This window comes from Cryptomeria japonica, chromosome 10 (assembly GCF_030272615.1).
Source record: "Cryptomeria japonica chromosome 10, Sugi_1.0, whole genome shotgun sequence".
Taxonomy (NCBI): Eukaryota; Viridiplantae; Streptophyta; class Pinopsida; order Cupressales; family Cupressaceae; genus Cryptomeria; species Cryptomeria japonica.
The window spans coordinates 35,301,779-35,326,379 of record NC_081414.1 but is presented as its reverse complement, the minus strand read 5'-3'; the positions used below and the strand labels follow the sequence as shown (position 1 = coordinate 35,326,379).

Sequence of the window (24,601 nt, the reverse complement as noted above, 5' to 3'; positions counted from 1 at the left end):
AAATATCTTGATTACATTTATCTTTCAAAATATTAAAAAACATAGATTTTAACTATATTTATTATTGATAAATATTTTATTTTATTTATATTAGAATTATTAATTTTAAAAATATTTTAAAATTTTAAATTCTAAAATTATATTTTAATATTATATATATAAAGTCAAGAATACCTCTTGATTGATTTTTCAGAATTCAAAACAAATGCTACTACCTATTACAATATTTTAAAGACTAGACTCCACCTGTTCATTAATAAATCCAAACATTAAAATGAAAAAATAAAACTGATCATTAATTATTGAAAAATATTTATTAATTATAGTTAACGGCCTCAAACGCGACAATCACTCGTGACATACGGATGGCCCCGCACCATATTCTTTGAATTAGTATGATTGCCACGTGTAAAATATTTCCACATCGTTCTCATCCCGCCAACGACTCTCTCTGTCTTCTAGTCTTAGCGGGAATTACTAAACATGTTTCTCGCTTTCTATATAAACTAAGGTACCAACAAGAAGAAAGGAAATACAACCGCTCCTACAAATTTCCCTCAACAATACAAATCGCACAGCATTATCAGTTATCCAGATATCATGTCAACGATAACAGTGCCAGTGCCAACACCATCCCCAACCGAGGACTCTGAACAGCTCAGAAAAGCAGTCGAAGGTATTCATAACTTTCTTAGTGCCATTTTCCACAGATCTTCTTATCCCTCATGAACGGCAATATTTATGATCTGCATTTTATTTCAAATTTGTCTTCGTTCTTGATAACATTCATCAGGCCCAAATGGTATGTAGGATGTATCAAAATGTATAATAGAATAGAAGTTTCTTAAGGTCCATACGGTCGAAGACAGTATAAGTGATAGCAGACTCAAACATTTTATCTTTCTGCATGGTTGATATTCTGCTACTTATTTTGAGAATCCTTTTTGAACAGATCCTTTTAAGAAACTGCTGCTAAAGCACCACATAATTGGTCTGAATGCCATTTAAAGTTTCGTATTCTAAAATAAAGTGTTTCTCAGTATTCTGTTTTAGTTGTACAAAAGAAATATGCGCACTCTTTCCATTCCTGTTTTAGTCTTTTTTATTTATCTGTTTCACACATAAGATGATGTTAGTTAATCTTCAATCAGACCATGGACGTCTTTGCTTTCTAAGTGATATTTATCCTTATATAGGCATTTTGGTGAATGACTATATGTTGACTTAAATTCATCAAGATCTCTTCTTTCTTTATAACACTTTACAACACTTTTTCTTATATGGACATGTTATCCACAATAGATCTCTTCATTTCTTTGTTATTATCTAGACATGCACACAATTTGATGATTCATTTGTTAATCCATTTGATATTTTGTTTCAATCAAGTCTTCTCTTTCTCATTGAAAACTTCTTTGGTGACAACCCTAGGCTATCTATTTGCCTCCATCTCATCAGTTTTTTCAGGCGTTTTAAAAGATGAACCGTAGCAATTGCATCAATCATGAAGGAACCTGCATATTGTTGTTTTGATAATTAAAACTTGATCTACAAGTTTTCTTTGTTTGTCTTGATCTAGAACTTCGTGTACTAAGTCGTCGGTTATAAGATTGTATGTATCAATATGGGTGAACAGAGTCGGCCATGGTTATCCATTTTGTGGAGACGTAGGTTACCTTGAGTGGCATTTATATGGTTTAAATCTAGGTCACTGGAGATGTGGATTATTTTGAGAAGCGTTCATTTGATTTATATATAGGTCCCTAGAGATGTTGGTTGCCTTTATAAGCATTCATATGGGGTGCCTTATCTAATCTAGAATCCCTTGAATGTATTCATTGCCTGCCTTACGGGTCACTATGAGAGATAGGAAAAGGAGCTGCATATGCCATATGAAAGCAGACTACAAGAGCATGCTTAAGGGCACTTCTATATTACTTTTAAAAATAATCTTGGAGATGTTGTACAGAGATGGTGCCCTGGTCCCTGAAGTTGAGTTTTTTGGTGAGATGAGGTTGCCTTGTTTTTCTCATTAAAAAGGCTTTTAAGAAACAGCAAGTACTATCTATGGTGATGTGTGAAGGAAATTTTTGATGAGCAGTATTAAGCTAATATGGTATTCTTGGTACAATTAAGGATGAAGGAGTTATGTGTAAACCTGAAGAAATGCACTTTCATGCAAAAGGAGTTGATTTATTTGGGGTTTCTAATGACTCAAGATAGATTGAGAGTGGAACTTGAGAGACCTTAAGCAATTTTTGAGTGGCCAATACCACAGTGCTACAAAGGTCCAAAGTTTAAATGGGTTGGTAAGTTTCTATAGGAAGTTCATCATAAACTTTAGTGGAATATGTGCACCTTTGACACGTTGCAGGAGGAAAGGAAGGTTTGATTGGATGATTAATGCCGATAACAAAAGAGTCAATGTTGGCACTTCCAGATTTTCAATAGATTATTTCAGGTTTTTTTTGATGCAAGAAGTAAAGCCATTGGTGTTGTGTTGAGTCAAAAATGTAAACATATTGCTTAATTTAGTGAAAAGTTGAATGAAGCCAAGCAAAGTATTTAGTCTATTATCAAGAGTTTTATGCAATTGTTCAAGCTTTGCACAAGTGGAGGCAATATTTGTTGCCAAAGGAATTTGTGCTATATACTAATCATCAAGCATTGTGGAGGCATTATTTGTTGCCAAAGGAATTTGTGCTATATACTAATCATCAAGCATTGTGGCTCATTAATAGCGAGGCAAAGTTGAATCAAAGGCACATGAGATGGGTGGAGTATCCACAAAATTATTCTTTTGTTCTTAAACATAGAGCTAGCACAACAAACAAAGTAGTGGATTCCTTAGAGTAGAAGGCAAGCCTTATTGTCTACCACGATCATGGAATTGATAGGAATGTATATGATGAAGGAACTATATGTTGTAGATTTGGATTTTGCAAATGCATGAAACCTTGGATTGGACATAAGGATTCATTCGAGGATTATTTTGTCCAGGAAAAGATAGTTGTGTATATTGTAGAGGTCAATGAGAAAAAATCTCATCAAGGAACTACATGGTGAAGGATTGGGAGTACACTTGTTGTGGATAAGAGATTGGCTATGTTGGAGGAAAGGTATTACTAGCCATGGTGTCATGTCCCTATAAGATTATTGTCATTGCTGTCAAAGAGATTTTTGTGGCCGAGATGTCATTGAGCAAGGAGAAGGTAAACTGCAGATTTAATGTTAAGTTAAAAATTGCAAAATAATTTTTTTATTGATGTGGCTGACCCCCTTCTTGGAGCCGATCCATTCTTGGGTTGCAATTAAAAATAAAATAAAAATATTTTTTGCTTGCCTGACCTCCCTTGGTTTGGGAACCCACTTTGGGCTTGCAAATAAAAATTAAATAATATATTTAAATACTGCCTTAGCGGACCAGCATGGAGAGTTGCATCCATTGGGTGAAGGGGTGGATTTACTTGTATAAAAGGAAGATCATTTGGAGTTTATTCTATCAGACATTCATTGAATATTATTGCCACTTAGAGTAGATCTAAGGTGAATGTATGAGCAGACTTTGAAGGTGACTTATTGCAGACCTATGGGCAGAAACTAGTGAAGATTATAAGCAGTTTTTAATGTGAATCATTGCAGACCTAAGAGCAGAAAATTATTGAAGATTATAAGCAGATTTCAAGAGGCATTTTGAGCAGATTTGTGGAGGAGGATTAGATCTGATTCAAGAAGAAGATATAGCAGTTATCACTTTATTCTTTTGGAGTTTGGTGCCTCGTATTCAAAGAGATTGGTGTCTCTTGTTGAGTTGGTGCTCAATTGTGGGAATTGGTGTCTCTAGTGGGTTGGTGCCTACGAAGATTGTAAGAAGTTTCTAATATAAGCAATATTTTGCTGTGGTTTTCTCCTGCAAGGATTTCCATGTAAATCATGTGTTCTTGTTCTTAATTGCTTGATCTTGCATTTGTGTTACCGCTATGGATGATTAAGTTTTGAAGTATTGCAGTTGTGATTCATTAAGTTTTGAAAAGTAAAAGTTTGTTGTTATACTAATTCACCCTCCCTCTCAGTATAATTGAGTGCTCTTTAGTCCCCTTTTTTGGATTAAAATAATTAATAATATTTTAAAGTTGGGCCTGACAATTTTTAATTAAAGGGTCAACATAAATAATATTTTTAAAATAAAAAGTGTTTTTAAACACATTAAAATAAAAAGCATTTTTTAAATACTAAATATAAAATAAAACATTTAATCAAGGGCCCAAATTGGGAAGTATAAAAAGCGGGCACCTAGTGTCATTCAGGAGGAAGATTTCATTTGACATTTTTTCATTGTGAGCTTTGCTTTGAGTTTGGCATCCAAGGACAAAAATACTTGGTTTGTTTGGGTTTTGAGAGGACAAAAGGTTGAAAAGTGTATTGGATTCCACAATTGGGATAAAGGAGTCGAGGACGAAAATTCTTGTTTTTGTGTTTGAAGACATTATTTTAGTTTGCATGTTGCTGTTACAATGTCGCTACAGTGATTTGTTGAAGATTTTATCCTTCAGAAGATTATATGCTATAGTTAGAGTGTTGCTACGGTGTTGTCTTTCATATTTGAGGGTCTCAACATTGGTTTCAGGACTTTGTAGAGTTACTGTGTATCAAAAGTGTTGGATCTGAATTTTTTATGATATTTCCATCAACCCTAGCTGAGCACTAAAATCAGTAAATCACAGACCTGAGATTAGTTAAAAATTTACTGGTTTACATCATTTACAGCCACCAACAATCATCCTCAGTGTTACATTAGTCATATAAGGTGCCGTTCCAGCATTTTGGAAGGTTCCATCCATCATATAAGGTGTTGTACAGTGTACTAGTCATCAGAAGGTTATACCAGTCATATAAGGTGTTGTTCCAGTATTTGGAAGGTTACATCAGTCATATAAGGTACTGTACTAGTCATCAGAAAATCATACCAATCATATAAGGCGCTGTTCCAGCATTTTGGAAGGTTACATCAGTCATACAAGGTGCTGTTCCAGCATTCCGAAAAGTTACATCAGTCATATAAGGCGCTGTTCCAGCATTCCGAAAAGTTACATCAGTCATATAAGGCGCTGGCCCAATTAACAAAAGGTTATATCAGACATTAGTAGTGTTGTACCTGGTTTTGAGAGCATTAGTGAATTATGTGGAGTGCCTTATCAGTGGCCATATTGCACAACATCCATCATTGTTCACTTGTGAGTTGGTTTGGGAAAGTGATAATTCTGAAAATTCATTTTCCAGCTTGCATATCAGTGTTGTTCATCATTTTTCCTATCTTGCAATTAAATAAGATCAATGTTGTTGTTGCTGTCATATTGATTTCTTATCAGATCTGAGTGTGATTTAAAGTTATTTAATGACTTCTTGTGAAGTTCCCACCTTCATAGTTGCAATCAGTATTTGTATTACAAGTTTTAGTTGCTGTTCCAGTGGTGTCTGTTCAATAAAAATATAGAAAAAACAGAAAATAACAAAAATTATAAAAAAGGGCACATTACACATGTTTGCATCGAGATATCAAGAAATTTCAGATTTGTGAAGAGATGCAAATTTTTTCAAGTGGCTAAAGGTGTTGCCGAAAACACAAGATTGTATAGGCCATTGCCAATACCAAAGAAGCCTTGAGATGAGCTTTCCATGGATTTTGTTCTTTGACTATTGCAAACTCAAATAGGTAATGATTCTATCTTTGTAATTGTAGATAGAATTTAAAAAATGTTGCACTTTGTTCCTTGTCAAAAGTCAAATGATGCATCTGAGATTGTAGATTTGTTCTTTAAAGAAGTGGTCAAGTTACATGGGTTGCTGTCGAGTATCACCTCAGACAGGGATACCATGTTCTTAAGTCATTTTTGGCATACATTATGGAAGAATCTGGGTACACAGTTATATCACAGTTTTGCATACCATCCATAGACAAATGGTCAATCTGAAATTGTCAATAGGAGTTCTTATAATCTGATGCGGACACTAAGCTGATCCCCAAACACACATTCAACACACAGGAAATAATGATAGGAAGTTCAGGAAAGTAACCAGTGTCTATAGGCTTCCTGTCAGAACTGTGACAGGAATAGAATAGAGAGTAACTGAATTCTATAACAGAAATATATTGGAAAAAGAAACTATACTGAACTGATCAAATAGCACTATGTTTGCATAAAGCCCAGGAGACAACATTATCAATCAACAATACAGATATTGAACACCAAAGCTTGAACTTTATTATCACACATCTTATGATGATGATTACATTCAATAATAGATGTCTCCATTCAAACATTTGGCCATACACTTGTTCGGTCGACTTCCTCTATGCATTCTACTATGCCTCTACAACTCACCGACAATTTGTACTTCTTTTATGTCTCTACACACCTCCTCTTCTACTCTTCACTCTTACGGCTCTGACTGCTATCTTTTTACCAGCGTATTTACTTCTTACATTGCATGTCATTTTTCTACCTTTTATGAGCCTGAGTATTCTCTTTTATTCCCATCAATACACCCCTCTGCGTTTATCCTTCTCCTTGCTTATCGTTGGCTCATGGCTAGCCTGTATTTGCCCACCGACTTCCTCTTTTCCATACGGCCTACCACCTTTCTATTCCCCTCGAACTTGGCTTCCTTCTCTTTCCTTCAACTTCTTCCCATTCAGCCCATCCTGGCCTCTTCCGTCCTCTCGGAGTATCCTCCTAACTGTGCCTTTTGCTTTTGGTTTTTCCCCTCTATCCCACAATTCGTTCTCCTTCCAAACCGCTCGACCACTCCTGACCGTTTCATTACCATTCGTAACTAATTCTTGAAAAATGCTCATTAATCGTCCATCTCCATTTTGCCAAAGGCAACTAACTCATTTTTTCCAACTTCTTGCCGTCGTGGCAACAAGATTTGTGACTACCTAAACTGAATCTTGGCTACACAAAGCCAACCAAGCATAATGATGCAAGTTGAATTTGTGTTCAATAACTCAGTAAATAGATCTATAGATAAGACTATTGTTTGTAACTAGGAAAGGGGGTTCAGATTGCCTAAGGCAACATCTGAGCCCCTAAAGGGCTGGGCCTCCCCTTTCCCAAGGTTAACATGTAGGGCTGGACCCTTCACGCCAAAGAGGGTAGCGTGCCCCTAAACAGGGCCAGCCCTATAATGACTCGCCACACCAAAACCCATTTTGGCACGAAACTTAATTATCTAATTAAGGCCGACTTGAAGGTTTTCTGCCCATATAAATAAAGATCATTTGCCAAGATCAAACCAACTATTCATTCATGCAATCAGCGAAATTCTTTTGCTCCTTGGTGTGCGAAATTAAGAAGTGAACTGGGCGAACTTATTCAAGGAAGACAAAGCTATTTTGGTGTTCCTAATTTCTGTTAGAGAGTCCATTAAAGAGCAGACTTGGTGAATTTAGAAGTGCAGATCTGATATAACAATAAGGGCAGATCTGATAAGAGGTTGAAGATTCCAGCTAAGTATTGTATTGTTACAATTCAAGATTGAATACATAATCTGACCTGTGGGTCTTTAGTGCTGGGTTTTACCTCCTTGGAGGTTTTCCCAGGGTAATTGTGTTGGTCTCTTGTGCACTTGCTTTCTCTCTTTCATTTACTTGTTTATGATTTACTTAATGTTAACAAATAATTAAATACTGAAAGTCTTATTGCTGGTCTGAGTCGCAAAATTAACATGGTATTAGAGCTAAGGTTTTACTAACTTCAGATTTTAGTAAATTATTTGTTGCATCTAGTTGCTATTTGTTTTCAGATTAAAATGTTAGGTTTGAGGATTGAAGATAGACTTGATGGAGCCCTTGACTTTGCTGCTTGGAAAGTCCGTATTTTATTGATTCTTGAAGAGAATGAATTGCTTAAATTTGTAGAAGAAGAAAGGCTGTCCCCTCCTAAAGATGCTGAAGAACTGAAGCAGTTCAAGAAAGACTCTCTCAAGGCTAGGAAGATCATAATTGAATTAGTCAAGAATCACCTTCTCACCATCATATCAAAATTTGCTTCTGTCAGGGAAATGATCAAACACTTGGAAGGGATGTATGAAGTCAACAACCTCAGCAGGGCTCTTGCTCTAAGGCAGCAACTACTTCACATCAAAATGAAAGAAGAAAAATCAATCATGGCCTACTTCATGAAGATCAATGAACTGAAGGACAAGCTAAGTACTCTTGATTGCCAAATTTCAGATAAAGATCTTGTCATGATTACATTAAATGGTCTACCTGATGAATGGGAACCATTCATTTGTAGCATTGGTGGAAGAGCTGAACGTCCCAACTTTGAGCGTCTTCAATCTGATTGCATTGAAGAGGAATATCGAATTGAGGTAAGAGGAAAAATCAAGAACTCTCACAAAGATGATAATCATGTTCTCACAGCTAAGTCTAAGAAAGGTGGGCATTGGAAGAAAGAAAAGAGAAGCAAAGATTTTAGATCCTCTTCCTACGATCCAAGGAAGAAGTCAAGAGATTCCTCCCATATTCGTTGTTTCAGATGTGATAAGTATGGTCACTATGCTAGAGATTGTCAGAATGATCCTAAGGAAAGGGAAGCCAATTTAAATGAAGTCGCTGAACAAAATGAGGACTATCTTCTTATCTCTGTTCTATCAAGCAACGTTCCTACGGATAGTGATACTTGGATAATTAACAATGGAGCCTCTAGACACATCTCAGGTTACCGTGAGTATCTTTCAGATCTAATAGAAAAGGATACCAACCTTCATGTGGTAATCGGTGATGATGCTCGATACTCAGTAAAAGGTTTTGGTACTACCTCCGTAAAATTAGATTCTAGTATTCTTTTTGTACCTGGAATTAAAAGAAATCTTATTTCCATTTTTGCTTTAGAAGATAAGGGTTTGCAAATAGCATTTTCTGAAGGGAAAGTACTTGCTTGGTCTAAGAAATCTAGTTTCAAATCTGCTCGTGTTATTGGAAATAGATGTGATAGTTTGTATAAGCTTGCAACTAACCCAATTCAAGCTCTCATTCATGAGGCTCCTGAATCATGCGAGCTATGACATAGAAGACTTGGACATCTTCATTTTCAAGCTCTTCCCACTCTTGGTAAAATGGTTAAAGGTATGCCTAAACTTAGTTTATCTCATGATGATGCTTGTAAAGGTTGTGCAATGGGTAAGAATGTGAAGAGCCCATTTCATAAAAGTGATAGTAGGGCTAAAGAAAATGAAAGGAAATACAAGAGCAAGGAAAGAATAACAAAATCTACGTAAGTTTATTGATGAAGTAAATGTTACCAAGAGAAATGCACAAACCTTGGAGCAATCACCCAAATGTGAAGGAGGCACAATAACTTTTGAAAGGGGAAAAGCAAAGAAAAACCCCTTGTGATATTATGAATGAGGCAATGCCTAAAATGAGAGAGAGAGAGCAAGAAGCTCTTTACAATAATATCATTAAGAAGAAATGATAGAAAAGACATCTCTTAAATAGAGATGAGGAGAGGAGTTACAAAGTAACTCCCAAATCTATGAATGCCACCATTCATAAAATGTGTGTGCCATGTGTCCACATCCTCTTATGGAGGAAATCTAATATTCCTTAATAAAGGAAAATAAAAGAAATGACTTGTCCTCACACATGTACTAGAGGACAAATTACATGTAGGAATTCCAAAGGAATATCCTAAACTAAATACAAATAAACTTAAGCCAAGTAAAGATTAAATATTCTAACACCCCCCCTTAAGCTTTACTTGGATTTGGGGAGTTTACATCAAACCCTTCAATGGGTTGCAATCCAAGATTTATACAATGAAATTGGAACTTTTCTTTACAAAGTTTCTTGGTCAAAATATCTGCAACTTGGTCTTCCCCCTTGCAATAGAGGAGTGAAACTTGCTTGGAGAGAAATGTGTTTTGTCCTTGTATGAAAAACTGGATTTTTAGCCAAGGCAATGGCACTTTGGTTGTCACAATACAATTGAGTTGGTTTGTGTTGAGGTAGACCCAAATCTTCAAGTAGTCTTCTAAGCCACAAGGCTTCTTTGGAAGCATTAGTGCATCCTTTGTACTCAGCTTCAGTGGATCTAAGAGAGGTAGATTGTTGCTTTTTACTATTCCAAGAAATTGCTCCTGAACCAACAAAAAAACAATAACCACAAGTAGATTTCCCATCATTGGGATCTCCACTTAGATCGGAATCAGTAAAACCGTTTAAAGTAAAATCAGAATTTGCATCATAAAACAAACCTACATTAATAGTTCCTTTAATATATCTTAAATTTTTTTTAACAACTTTAAAGTGTGTTTGTTGAGGTTTAGACATGAATCTTGAAACCAAACCAACATTATAAGCAATATCCAGCCTATTAAGAGTTAAATAATTCAAACTTCCAACTAATTGTCTATACAAAGTACGATCAACAAGAGGAGTTTGCATATCAAGCATTAACTTAGTGCCTAATTCAATAGGAATTGAAACATGGTGAGCATCATTCATTTTAAACTTATCTATGAGATCTTGAGCATATTTACTTTGAGATAAGAAAATTCCTTTAGAGGTTTGCCAAATTTGCATTCCTAAGAAATAATGTAAAAGACTTAAATCAGTCATTTGAAATTTTTGATTAAGTTGAAACTTAATATCAGAAATCAAAGTATTGGAACTTGAAGTAAGAATCAAATCATCTACATACAAGATAATAATGATAATATCATCTTCACTATGTTTAATAAACAAGTTAGGATCATTTTTACTTCTAATAAAGCCTTGAGAAAGAAAGAATGCATTAATCTTTGAATACCACTCCCTAGGAGATTGCTTTAATCCATAAACTGATTTCTTTAATTTACAAACTAAGTGTGCATTACCTTCTTTAATAAAACCAGGAGGTTGAGACATATAAATTTCCTCATGTAAATCACCTTTAAGAAAAACACTTTTAACATCCATTTGGTGAATAGGCCAATTCATTCTAGAAGCTAAAGCAAGCACAAGTTTAATTGTAGGCATTTTAGCAACAGGAGCAAAAGTTTTAGTATAATCTAAGCCTTCAATTTGAGAAAAACCTCTAGCAACTAATCTAGCTTTAAATTTACTAACTTGATTATTAGCATTCAATTTAGTTTTATAAAGCCACTTGCAAGAAACAAGATTTTTACCGTGAGGCAAGGGAACTAAATCCCAAGTTTGGTTAGAAATTAAAGTATCATATTCTTCCTTCATTGCTTTTTGCCAATGTGGTTGATTTTTAGCTTGATCAAATGTTTTAGGATCATTAGAATTCATAATAGTAGTCATTAAAGCATAATTACAATAATTAACTCTTCTAGCTTGAATTCTGTCCATTCTAGCTAAGTATTCATCACTATCTTGAATTAAATATTTAAACCATTTAGGTCTTCTTTTAGAAGTAATGGATTCATCACTAGAAGAAGAGTCATGAGGAGTAGAGTTATTATTATCATCATCACTATCACTAGAAGGAATAGAAAGAGATGCATTAGGAGTAAGGTTAAGAGAAGGAGGTCGGTCCTCCACAAGCACAACTTTGCTTTGAGCAAGTTCATCATCCTCCACTTTAGAACAATCATGAATGCCTTTTTCTGCAATACAAACATCTCTTGCAACTTTTACCTTGTTAGTAATAGGATTGTAAACTCTATAACCTTTAGTATTTTCATCATAACCAACAAAAATAAAAGGAGAAGATTTAGCATCTAATTTTTTTCTTTTCTCCTTAGGTTTGTGAAGCTGTGGAACCAAAAATTCTTAAATTCTGCACATTGGGCTTTCTACCAGACCAAGCTTCTTCAGGAGTTTTATCCTTTAAGGCTTTGGTAGGTGTTCTATTAATTAAATAAGTTGCACAAGCCATAGCTTCAGCCCAAAACTTGTAATCCATATTTTTTGCATGTAATAAACATCTAGCCATTTCAACAATGGTCCCATGTTTCCGTTCTGCCACACCATTTTGTTGTGGTGTATAAGGAATGGTAAGCTCATGTTTAATTCCAAAAGATTTCAAATAAGCATCAAATGCATTATTGACATATTCTTTTCCATTGTCAGTACGAAGAATCTTAATTTTAGAACCAGATTGTCTTTCTACAAACATATGAAATTCAGTAAACACATCAAGCACTTGATCCTTACAATTAAGGAAATATATCCATGTTCTCCTTGAAAAATCATCAACAAAGGTAAGAGCATACCTTGAACCTTGGATGGAGGGATTCTCCATGGGACCCAAGAGATCACTATGAACTAGATGCAATTTAGTATATGCCCTCCAAGATTAACCATGAGGAAAGGGTTCCCTATGCATCTTGCCACTCATGCAACCATGGCAAACAATTTGAGAAGGAACAATAGTAGGCAACCCATCAACCATATTTGCTTTTTGCATCAATGAAATATAATCAGAATTGATATGGCCAAGTCTTTCATGCCATATAGTAAAATCAACAGTAGTAAGCAAAGAATACTTTGTAGGAGCAAATTCATAGAACTTGAATAAGTTATCAGTATCCATTTTAGCGGTAGCAATAACATGATTAGTTTTTGGATCAATAATACAACACATGCCCCTATAAAAGTTACTCTTATAATCTTGACAAAGTTTAGGAACTGAAATCAAAGTTGATTTTAATTCAGGAACATAAAGAACATCATGTAATTTCCCATTAGGAACATTCACATCACCAAAAGCTTCAACTTTGCAACTATGATTATTAGCTAATTGAACAAGAATATTGGAAGTATTAGGATGCAAAGATTCAAAACATTCTTTATGAGAAGTAACATGCTGAGATGCACCAGAATCAATAATCCACTCAAGTGGTTGAGAAACATTATAAGTACATGTAAATGCATGACGAGATGAATTACCATTTTTATTACCTTTCTTATAATGAGGTTTATGTTGTTGATTATTTTGATTATTTTGGTTCATGGGCTTTTTACCATTTTGCTTCTTAAAACAATTATTAGTAATATGTCCATCTTTCCCACAATATGTGCAATGGGGTCTTGTTTGAGAATTATTCCTTTGATTATTGTACGTATTATTATGATTATTATTATGAGAATTGTTATGATAGGATTTAGAATGAGATTGATAATTAGAAGATTTGTGATTATTATTATGATTATGATTATTATGATTGGATCTAAAATTATTATTATGATTTTAGTTTTTAGACATAAAAGCATGTTCACTACTTTTAAGAGTACCAAATTGAATTAATTTAGCTTCCTCTTGACGTAATAAATTAAAATAAATTACGAAAAATATCATAAGTTAATTGAGTAGCTAAACTAGGAATAGCAAGTTGAGCATGAATATTCGTAATAAATTACTGAAATTGACGAGGAAGACATTTTTAAGAATAAGATGAATTAAACGTAAATCAGCTAGCGTAACTCCTAAACCAGTTAATTGACTATTAACAGAATCAAACTTTAATAAGAATTCATCCATGGTTTTAAAATCTGTATACCTGAGATCTTCAAGTTGATCTTGAAGCTGAATTTTTCGGGATTCATTTGAGCTATCATAAGTTGTTTTTAAAATTTCCCAAGCTTCATGCGCTTTTGTACAATTTCCAACTAGAACATACAAATCAGGAACCATTGAAATACCAATTAAACCAAGTGCTTCCTCATTTTGAGCCTTCCATCTGTCTTGGTCGGCTTGAGGAGTAGTTGAAGCGGGCGACATCCAAAAGGAGGAAAATAAAGGAAATATGTGTTTTCCAGGAATGATAATTAGTGCTATTTAATTTAATTTCAAGAATTAAAGTAGACATATTTACAAAATAATCTTAAACAATAATAGTTAGTATTTAAAAAATAAAAATAAAAATTGTACCCCTTTTGGATTAAAAGACGAAAAATAAATAACCTCCTTGATTAAAAAATGAATCAAATTTCAATCTTTTTTTTTTTAAATAAAAAATATTTATCAAAAAATATTATTTTCCAATTTTTAATAACAAATTTAAGTTTAAAATTTAGTTAAACAAGCTTTATATTAAAGAAAAACTTTAAATATTTATTAATAGAATAAAACAATTTATATGTAAACTTTTTTTTAAAAAAGCTATATCTTTAAACACTTTATTTTAAAAAAATGCATAAACTTTTAAAACTTTAAAACTTTTTAAATTCTTAATATAAACTTTTTGTTTAATATATTAATATCTTTATAAAATCTTTAACTTTTTAACTTTATAAGCTTTATACGTGAAAGATTCTTGAAATAAACTAAAGGAAATTTACTTATTTACTTTTAAAATATACGTGAACTCCCCTCGAGTTATAGAGTAGGGCTAAAATTAGAATTCTATGTGTCGATGATATATGTTAGAAAAAGTAAGAAATAAAAAATAAGGAATGAAGGAATAAAACGTGACCTATCTAGCAATCAATGTAAATCAAAATAAAGCTTAAGCAATGAAATTATGTTGATACGTGGTGTGTGAAATGCTAATAATTTTAAAACCGTCAAACCTAAAATTAGAGATGCAGAAATGTATTATGAACCGCAAAAGAAATGTATTATAATTACCTTGCACACAAACAAATCAGTACAAGAGACAAAGCATACAATGATATTTTTTTTTAGCCAAACAAGATATGTAATGAATGAAGTTGGAGAAAACTGCAGATGTTACCAATAAATTATCACCCAAACAACGATAAAGCTCTTGCAACCGCAACAAGCAAACGTACATACAGTGATAAAAAAACAGTCTTCACTACGGGAGCAGCAACAAGTAGTAAGAAAAAGAGTATGAACACTTAAACAGAAAAAGAGTAGGTTGATATTAATTTGAAATTAATATAGATTAATGAAAAACAAATATAGTTAGAATTTGTAAATGAGACCAGAAAACTTGTTAAGAAAATCCTGTAGTAATAATAAGAATTTTTTTTTATCAAAAATACTTGCAAATAAATGAAATAATAGAACCTGCAAGTGAATCAGAGATGCAACTTAATAATGAACCAGTTTTGGCGGCAAGCCTTCCAAAACGAAAATAAATCAAAGAATGCAGGAAAAGAGGTTAGAAATGGAGTTTTGGTGGCAAGCCTTCCAAAACCACAAGTTTAAACTATAAAGAAGAAACTTTGGCGGCAAGCCTTCCAAAGCCACAACTTAAAACCATAAATAAGATTAAACATGCATGAAAAAAAAAATTAAAAATCTGAAATAAAAACCTGCACAGTAGAAAATTTTAGAGAAAGAACTTCTTCTCCTCTCAAGAATGCCTCCAAGAAGGTGAACTCCACAAAATGGTAACCTTCATCAATCTCAACTTGAAACAAGGATTAGAACCTTCTCCGATACCATGAAAGGAAATACAAGAGCAAGGAAAGAATGACAAAATCCAAGTAAGTTTATTGATGAAGTAAATGTTACCAAGAGAAATGCAGAAACCTTGGAGCGATCACCCAAATGTGAAGGAGGCACAAGAACTTTTGAAAGGGGAAAAGCAATGAAAAACCCCTTGTGATATTATGAATGAGGCAATGCCTAAAATGAGAGAGAGAGAGAGAGCAAGAAGCTCTTTACAATAATATCATTAAGAAGAAATGAGAGAGGAGACATCTCTTAAATAGAGATGCGGAGAGGAGTTACAAAGTAATTCCCAAATCTATGAATGCCACCATTCATTAAATGTGTGTGCCATGTGGCCACATCCTCTTATGGAGGAAATCTAATATTCCTTAATAAAGAAAAATAAAAGAAATGACTTGTCCTCACACATGTACTAGAGGACAAATTACATGTAGGAATTCCAAAGGAATATCCTAAACTAAATACAAATAAACCTAAGCCAAGTAAAGATTAAATATTCTAACAGAAAAGTTAGAGTTTATTCATTCAGATTTATGTGGTCCTATGTCTGTAGCATCTCCTAGCGGTTTCCTTTATTATGTTATCTTCATAGATGATTTTTCTAGGAAAACATGGATTTACTTTCTTAAATCTAAAGAGTCTGAAGAAGTCTTAAATAGATTTAAAGAATTCAAAGCCTTGGTTGAAAATACTATTCGAAAACGAATTAAATGTTTAAGGTCTGATAATGGAGGTGAGTACACCTCAGGTAGTTTTCATGGTGTATTGAGACATGAATTAAGAGGGAGTTCTGTGTTCCCTACAATCCTCAGCAAAATGGAGTTGCTGAAAGAAAGAATAGGACCACTGTTGAAGTTGCAAGAGCCATGATTCATGATCAAGACCTGCAACCCTTCCTATGGGCGGAGGCATCCAAAACAACAACTTACATTTAGAACAGATGTCCTCATCGTGCTCTAAAGAATGTAACCCTTGAAGAAGCCTTTACAGGAATCAAACCTGACATCAGTCACTTAAGGATCTTCGGGAGCCCTGTGTATGTTCATGTGCCTAAAGATAAACGAACCAAGTTGGATCCCTCTGGAAAGAAAGGCATCTTAGTAGGATACAATGAATCTTCCAAAGCCTTCAGGATCTACATTTCCAGTCAAAGGTATGTCGAGGTAAGTAGAGATGTAACTTTTGAAGAAGATATTGCATTCAAAAGATCTAAAGGTTTATTATTTGATAATGATGATATTGTGATTGAAAATCAAGAATCAAAATGTTGATACTAACCCTAAGATACAGAAGGAGTTCATTGACCTCCCGGATTAGGAAGTTCGGGATGATCCAACAGAACCCATGGACTCTACAAATATACCTAAGGATATTGTGGTCAGCAAGAAGAGGCCACTTTGGGTTAGAAACACCATTCAAGATGCTGAAGGATTTGCTGCTCCCAGAGGAACCTTCAGAGATAGCAAGAGACCTCAAAATCATGCCAACTACATTTCTGTAATGTGTAACATCATTGAGTCTGAACCTCACGATGTCGAAGAAGCTATGACTCATCATGCTTGGAAATTAACCATGGATGAAGAGTATGAGTCTATCATCAAGAATGATGTTTGGGACATTGTACCCAGACCCAAAGGTAAGTCTGTTGTTTCTTCTAAATGGTTATTTAAAATTAAGCATAATGCTGATGGTAGTATTGAAAAATATAAAGCTAGATTTGTAGCTCGTGGTTTTTCTCAAAAGGAAGGAATAGATTATGAGGAAACATTCGCTCCTGTTGCTAGATATACTTCTATTAGATCTATAATAGCTATTGCTGCAACTAAAGGTTGGGAGCTGCATCAAATGGACGTTAAGACAACCTTCCTCAATGGTGTTATTGAGGAAGAAGTCTATATTGAGCAACCAAAAGGTTATGTAATCCATAAAAGAGATTGTCATGTTTGCAGGTTGAAGAAAGCCTTATATGGGCTCAAACATGCTCCTCGTGCTTGGTATGAAAGAATTGATAAGTACTTACTAAGCTTAGGATTTCGTAAGAATGATGTTGATGCTAACCTTTACTTGAAGATATGTAATGATGATATGCTAATTCTGGTTTTGTATGTGGATGATTTATTTCTCACTGGTGAAAATAAACTGATCATGAGATGTAAGAAAGAATTAGCCTTAGAATTTGAAATGAAGGATTTAGGTCTAATGCATTACTTCCTAGGGTTAGGAGTATGGCAAAAATCTTATGAAATTTTTCTAAGTCAAGGAAAGTACACTATTGATATTCTGAAAAGATTTAGAATGATGGACTGTAAACCCATGTCTACTCCTATGGAATCTAACTTAAAGAAGTTGAGTGTTTCTGCAGCTAACTCTAATTTTGCAGATCCATCTGAGTACAGGCAGTTGATTGGATCCTTGATGTATCTAGTCAATACTAGACCAGATATCTGTTATGCTGTGAATGCCTTTAGTCAATTCATGAGCTTGCCTAAACTTGTTCACTTGGTTGCAGCCAAGCACATTCTGAGATACCTGCGAGGCACTATTGGTTATGGGCTGAAGTATTCACTTAATACCTCAATCTTCTTGGAAGGCTATTCAGATTCAGATTGGGCAAGAGGTGTCAAGGACAGGAAAAGTACTTCAGGTATCTACTTCAACTTGGGTTTTGCAGTAATCTCTTGGGCATTGTTGACGTGTATTTTGTACACTGCCTAACACAGAATAAAATACCCAAGGGTAACTTATCCTCTCTTGAATAAAGCCTCTGATTGCTGAAGATATCGCGAAAAAGGATCAATCAGGATGACTCCAAGGTTCTTTGATGTAGGGTCTCTACGTGTGGATAAGCTCGCCGTGGTATGATGTGATTTGCTGGAATCACAAGGGGACTTACATTTAATGATTGAACTTCCGATCTGCTTTGCTGGAACACAGGCTCTGACTAACTTGGATTTGAAAAAATGGAAAAAGGATAAGGGCGAAGAGAGGATCTAATCTTAATACTAAGAATGTAGGAGCAATGATTGATCTTTGACAAAACTCTAACTAGGTCTTGTTTTGACATCAATGGAACATCTACACAAGACTAGTGCGATCTTCTAAGGGGAGCTTTATGATGTTCAAATTATCACCGCAGGCATAGACACCATCCAAGTTGATGCATATCAATGAAGAAGCGACAAATTGAAATTGAGCTTAAGCTAAATGATTCCAGTTGACTACACAAGGCAAGTCTGCAATCAACAAATTGCTAGTAGTATGGATATACAAATTCCACTATCAATCAATAACATTTCCTCCATTCATCTAATCATCTACCATCTAAGATTGAAGACTCAACAAGAAACCATGCAAATTGCAAGAAAACGACATATTTCACCATTACTTCAATGAAAATGGAGTTTGTTTACAATCAATGGCAACAATTTCTTGCCTTGTCCTCCTATTCTACTCTAATTACTATTCTATCAACTATATTATTAACTCTTCCAACTATTTACATGCTATCTCTAACTTATTGCTAATTAGCCTTTACAAAATGAAATGCCAGGGCTTATATAGTGCCCATAATACAATTCGATGGCTTAGATCAATTCAAGATCAATGGCCAAGATTCAACAATGAAAACCCTAATTAGGGTTTGTTACAACCATTACATAACATTTAATGCTTGACCAATGATAAAATTGTATTGCTTGGACACATGTCCCTTCTAGAAAAATCGACCAATGGATAGCCGGGGTAGGTACATCGGAGTTTGTGCCACCTTCCATGAGTTAAGTACATTGAATCTGGACATGCTGAGATGGACCTCATTGATTGGAGACGTGATGACTAGGATGCCACCTCATCTGACACTTGTAACTTTGGTAAATATTCAACTTGATGTTGATGAGAAGCTTGCTTTAATTAATTCATCTGGAATTATTTGCTTCTTCAACGAGCCCTTGTTCTAACTCCTTGTGTCCTTGATGTGCAGGATGATGATGTACCTCGCCCTGGAACGCTGGATTGAAAGAGGTCGCCCTTGTCCTGGCTTGATCGTCCTGGCGAAGACCGTCCTGGCGAAGACCGTCCTTGATCCGGCTTGATTTTCCTTGAAGAGATCTCCATTTGATGCCTTACTTGAGAGCTAACTCTAGAATGCAAAACAAGGAATTTGCCTAGGCAAAATTTGAAATAAGATGGTCTTCAACGTGATCTCCCTTCAAAATAGCAATTTCGCCACCTTTCAAGTTTTGACGTGATCTTCAATGTCCTTGGCAAGTTCGCTCAAGTGGAAACTCGAACTCCTTTGAATATAATTCACACCTCTTTGTCTTCCTTAAATCGCACTTGAGATGATAAAATAACAATGTGAAAATAATGATCTTCACCACCCTCCTTTATAAGTGCTTACCTCTCATCATTATTTAGGCCGACTTTTGTAAAAATAAAGCAATTATAAACGATTTTTTAATAAATAAGAAAGGCCGACCTTCATAAAACAATAAAATACCAAGCGCTCTATAATAATTAATTAATTTGCCATCATTTTTAATTAATAAACTTCGATTTTTTTTACAAGGCAAAAATTAATTAATATTTAAATGCAATATTTAAATGCAATATTTAAATGCTATTTTTAATTAAATTTTCAATCTTATCGAATTTTCTAGCATTTAAATAAATTCAAAAAATGTGTTTGAGCGCCAAAATATTTTGAAGATGGAAAGATACGTACCTCATCGCCCTGGTCCCTGACTGAGGGACAGGAGCGATCTACCTTCTTGGTCTTGATATCAACTTCTCTTTTATTACCTTTCAAACAACGCTTTGAACCCTTTGCAAGTTTGTTTTGTCATGATCTTCGAAGGAAAATGAGTGCTTTGGCAAATATCGCCCTGGTCTCTTCCTGAGGGACAGGAGCGATCTTAGTGTCCTGGCTCAAATTTGCAAACTTTTGATCTTCGTTCTTCGTTCATTGCCTTCCAAAGGACGTCCTTGACCTTGGCTATCCTTGCCTTGTCTTGGTTTTGAAGGAGCATGAGTGTTTTAATAAAAATCGCTTTGGTCCTTGTCCAAAGGACAGGAGCGATATAGACTCCTTGGCTCAATTGATAACATTTTGACGTTCAAAACTCTTGCATATCATCTTCAAATGACACCTTATACCTTGTGTGACCCCGAAAAACCCTGACTTGGCATGAACTTGAAGGAAAATGAAGAATCCCATACAAATCGCCCTGGTCCCTTGGAGAGGGACAGGAGCGATATAGCCTCTGTGTTCAATTTAAGGATTTTTAACGTTTGAAGTCTTTGTATATCACCTTCTAATCATGCCTTGGACCTCATACGACCTTGCAAAACCTTGACCTTACGTGATTTTTGAGGGATTTGGCTAATATAATAAACATCGCTCTGGTCCCTTGGAGAGGGACAGGAGCGAACTTCAAGTCTTTGGGTTCATGCTTGCGTTCTCCAACTTGCAATTGTCCTCATCGTGTAAAACATAGTCTTTTTGATCCCCTTGGTCGCTTGACACTTGCTTAACTTTTGAAATCTATGCCTTTATGGAAATATCGCTCTGGTCCCTTCTTGAGGGACAGGAGCGAATTAGATGTCTTGGTGCAAATCCTTCATCTTTGGCAATTTTTGATGCTTTGCGCTTGATGGAGATGTCTTAAAACATCTTCACCACCTTGTTCTTCGTCTTGGAGTGCCTTGAATTTGGAGGAACGACAATATAACCATTATATCGCCCTGGTCCCTTGGAGAGGGACAGGAGCGATCCTGCTCTTGTGGGCTTCATTTTACTTTATCACCTTCAAAATTTATCTTCAATGGTCTCGCCATACTTCATTTCATTCATTCATGCCTTGAGATCGGTTGTAACTTGGCAAGAAAATCATCTATAACAAAAATCGCTCTGGTCCCTTCCTGAGGGATAGGAGCGAACTAAGCATTTTGGTCCTTTGATGGCATTTGGTAATCTTCAATTTATCTTCAATGAGTTCATTTCACCTCCTTCCTTGCCTTCAAACATAAACTTGACTTGATCTTTGCCCAGATCGTACCTTATGAAGAATTTCGCTCTGGTCCTTCAGTGAGGGACAGGAGCGAATTTGACCCTCTAGGCAAAAACTTCATCATTTCATTGTTTTTGATCAAGTCAGGATGCTCTATCATGCTTATTTCGTCCTTCACCATGCCTTTGATGTCTCGATTCGTCCAAACAAGATTAGGAATGGCTCAACTAAGCATTTTCACTCTGGACCCTTGGTGAGGGACACGAGCGATTCGCCTTGGTCCCTTGGAGAGGGACAGGAGCGCTTTTCGCTCTGGACCCTTGGAGAAGGACACGAGCGAAATTTGACTTTTCGAACTCTCTATCAGGATAAATTTCCTTCTATGTTTCTTCTTTCTTATACTTTAAGTTATATTCCATATATACTTTCAGGATGTTTGAGAGTGGTTTCAGACCTCCAAGAGTTATATTGCAAAATCTAGTTTTTGGAGGTTTTTCAGTTTCCAGACTTAGTCAAATTCAGGATCAGGACATTCCAGACTTAGCCAAATTTCAGGATCAGGACCTTACTCAAGCCGGACTTGCTATCCTATGTGATCACCCCGACAGCACTCAAAATGCAAAGGCTAGCTAACAAAACCCTAAAAGACCTAGAAAACAAACCCTAAAAATCAAAAAACATGGGTCCCCATTTGCAATGGGGCGATGTGTGAAAACGTCACAACAGGCATGTAGAAAGTAATCTTCGGTAGCATTGAGTATTGCAGAAGCTGAGTACATTGCAGCATCTGTTGCATCTAGAGAAGCAGTGTGGCTTCACAAACTTCTTGTTGGATTATTTGGTCAACCTAGTGGTCCTACCACTATTCATTGTGATAATCAAAGCTGTATAAAGATGTCGGTAAATCCTGTGTTCCATGACAGGTCCAAACATGTGGAAACTCATTATCATTTCATTCGAGATATGGTGCAAAGAGACACCATTCAATTGAAGTATATTAGCACAGATGAACAGGTTGTAGATATTCTTACCAAACCCTTATCCAGAGTGAAGTTTGAATACTTCAGAGACAAACTTGGTATTGTGGAAAATGAAACCCTGGTTGAGAGGGAGTTTCAATCTCAGTAATTCTCTTCTGCGAAGTTTTGGTCCATTCTTCGCTTGTGTGCAAGAATGAAAGGATCCATTCTATGCTTGTGTGCTAGATGGAAAATTGTAATTATGTAAAGACCCACTTGTGTATTACACTTTCTATGCTTGTGTGCTAGAACCATCCTATGCTCGTGTGCTAGGTGGAAGATGTAATTCGATGCTTGTGTGCTAGATGGAACTTTAAAGGTTCAGATTATGTATTCTCTTCTTCCGTAGTTAAGAGGGAGTATTGTTTGTAACTAGGAAAGGGGGTTCGTATTGCCTAAGGCAACATCCGACCCCCTAAAGGGCTGGGCCTCCCCTTTCCCAAGGTTAACGTGTAGGGCTGGACCCTTCACGCCAAAGAGGGTAGCATGCCCCTAAACAGGGCCATCCCTATAATGACACGCCACACCAAAACCCATTTTGGCGCCAAACTCAATTATCTAATTAAGGCCGACTTGAAGGTTACATGCCCATATAAATAAAGATCATTTGCCAAGATCAAATCAACTATTCATTCATGCAATCAGCGAAATTCTTCTGCTCCTTGGTGTGCGAAATTAAGAAGTGAACTGGGCGAACTTATTCAAGGAAGACAAAGCTATTTTGGTGTTCCTAATTTTTGTTAGAGAGTGCATTAAAGAGCAGACTTGGTGAATTTAGAAGTGCAGATCTGATATGACAATAAAGGCAGATCTGATAAGAGGTTGAAGATTCCAGTTAAGTATTGTATTGTTACAATTAAAGATTGAATACATAATTTGACTTGTAGGTCTTTAGTGCTGGGTTTTTCCTCCTTGGAGGTTTTCCTAGGGTAGTTGTGTTGGTCTCTTGTGCACTTGCTTTCTCTCTTTCATTTACTTGTTTATAATTTACTTAATGTTAACAAATAATTAAATACTGAAAGTCTGATTGCTGGTCTGAGTCACAAAATTAACAAAGACACCATTCTAGATTGTTTATGGAATGCCATTAAGGATGTCATAGATTTGTTGAAGGTAGTTGATGGTAAGTGTTAGCAGAGAAGTAGAAGATTTTGTGCAACATTGAAGTGCAAACATAGGTCAGGACATGGTTGCAAATGAACAACATTGAATATAAGGCTAGTGTAGATAAGCATAGAAGGGAGAAGACATACTTAGAGAGGGGAAGTTAGTCATGGCATATTTGAGAAAGGAAATAAATTAAATAATCCCCAGAGGAGCTTATACTAAGTTGAAGCCCAAGAAGGTTGGTTCTTGGCAAAATTTCGCCCTATGAAATCGAGTTGTTTAAACACTTTAACGCTCTGGATATCTCACTAATATTCAATGTTGCTGATTTATCTTTTATGGTAGAGTTGAAGATGTTTCTATCAACACACCATTATTGTAATAGGTTGATTGGAGGCAACAAGTGCTTGAGAAGTAGTAAGAGGAAATGTTGCATATTTTGGATATGCATCTAGGGAAAAGAACCAGAAGAAAAGAGCACAAAGAATATCTAGTCAAATGGAAAAGGAAAGGACTTGAAGAAGTGTTGACGTGTATTTTGTACACTATCAAACACAGAATAAAATACCCAAGGGTACCTTATCCTCTCTTGAATAAAGCCTCCGAATGCTGAAGATGTCGCGAAAAGGATCAATCGGGATGACTTCAAGGTTCTTGTATGTAGGGTCTCTACGTGTGGATAAGCTCTCTGTGGTATGATGTGATTTGCTGGAATCACAAGGGGACTTACATTTGATGATTGAATGTCTGATCTACCTTGAATATTGCTGGAACACAGGCTCTTACTAGCTTTGATTTGAAAAAAAGGAAAAAAGATGAGGGCGAGGAAAGGATCTAATCCTAACACTAAGAATGTAAGAGCAATGAATGATCTTTGATGAAATTCTAACTAAGTCTTGTTTTGACATCACAGGAACATCTCCACAAGGTTAGTGCGATCTTCGAAGAAAAGCTTTATGATGTTCAAATCATCACTGCAGGCATAGACACCATCAGGCTGATGCATATCAATGAAGAAGCGATAATTGAAGTTAAGCTTAAGCTGAATGATTCCAGTTGACTACACAAGGCAAGTCTGCAATCAACA

The 24,601-nt window shown here is 35.4% G+C and overlaps 1 protein-coding gene across 1 annotated transcript in view; it reads left to right on the top strand.

Annotated features, from left to right (window-relative positions):
- Positions 1 to 509: 509 nt before the first annotated feature.
- Positions 510 to 24,601, top strand: part of LOC131038232 (annexin Gh1) — an 88,038-nt gene continuing 63,946 nt past the window's right edge. Inside the window, exon 1 of the mRNA XM_057970603.2 lies at positions 510 to 676. Within this exon, the coding sequence (XP_057826586.1) occupies positions 601 to 676 (76 nt within the window). The 5' untranslated portion in view covers positions 510 to 600. The remainder of the gene's footprint in view (positions 677 to 24,601) is intronic.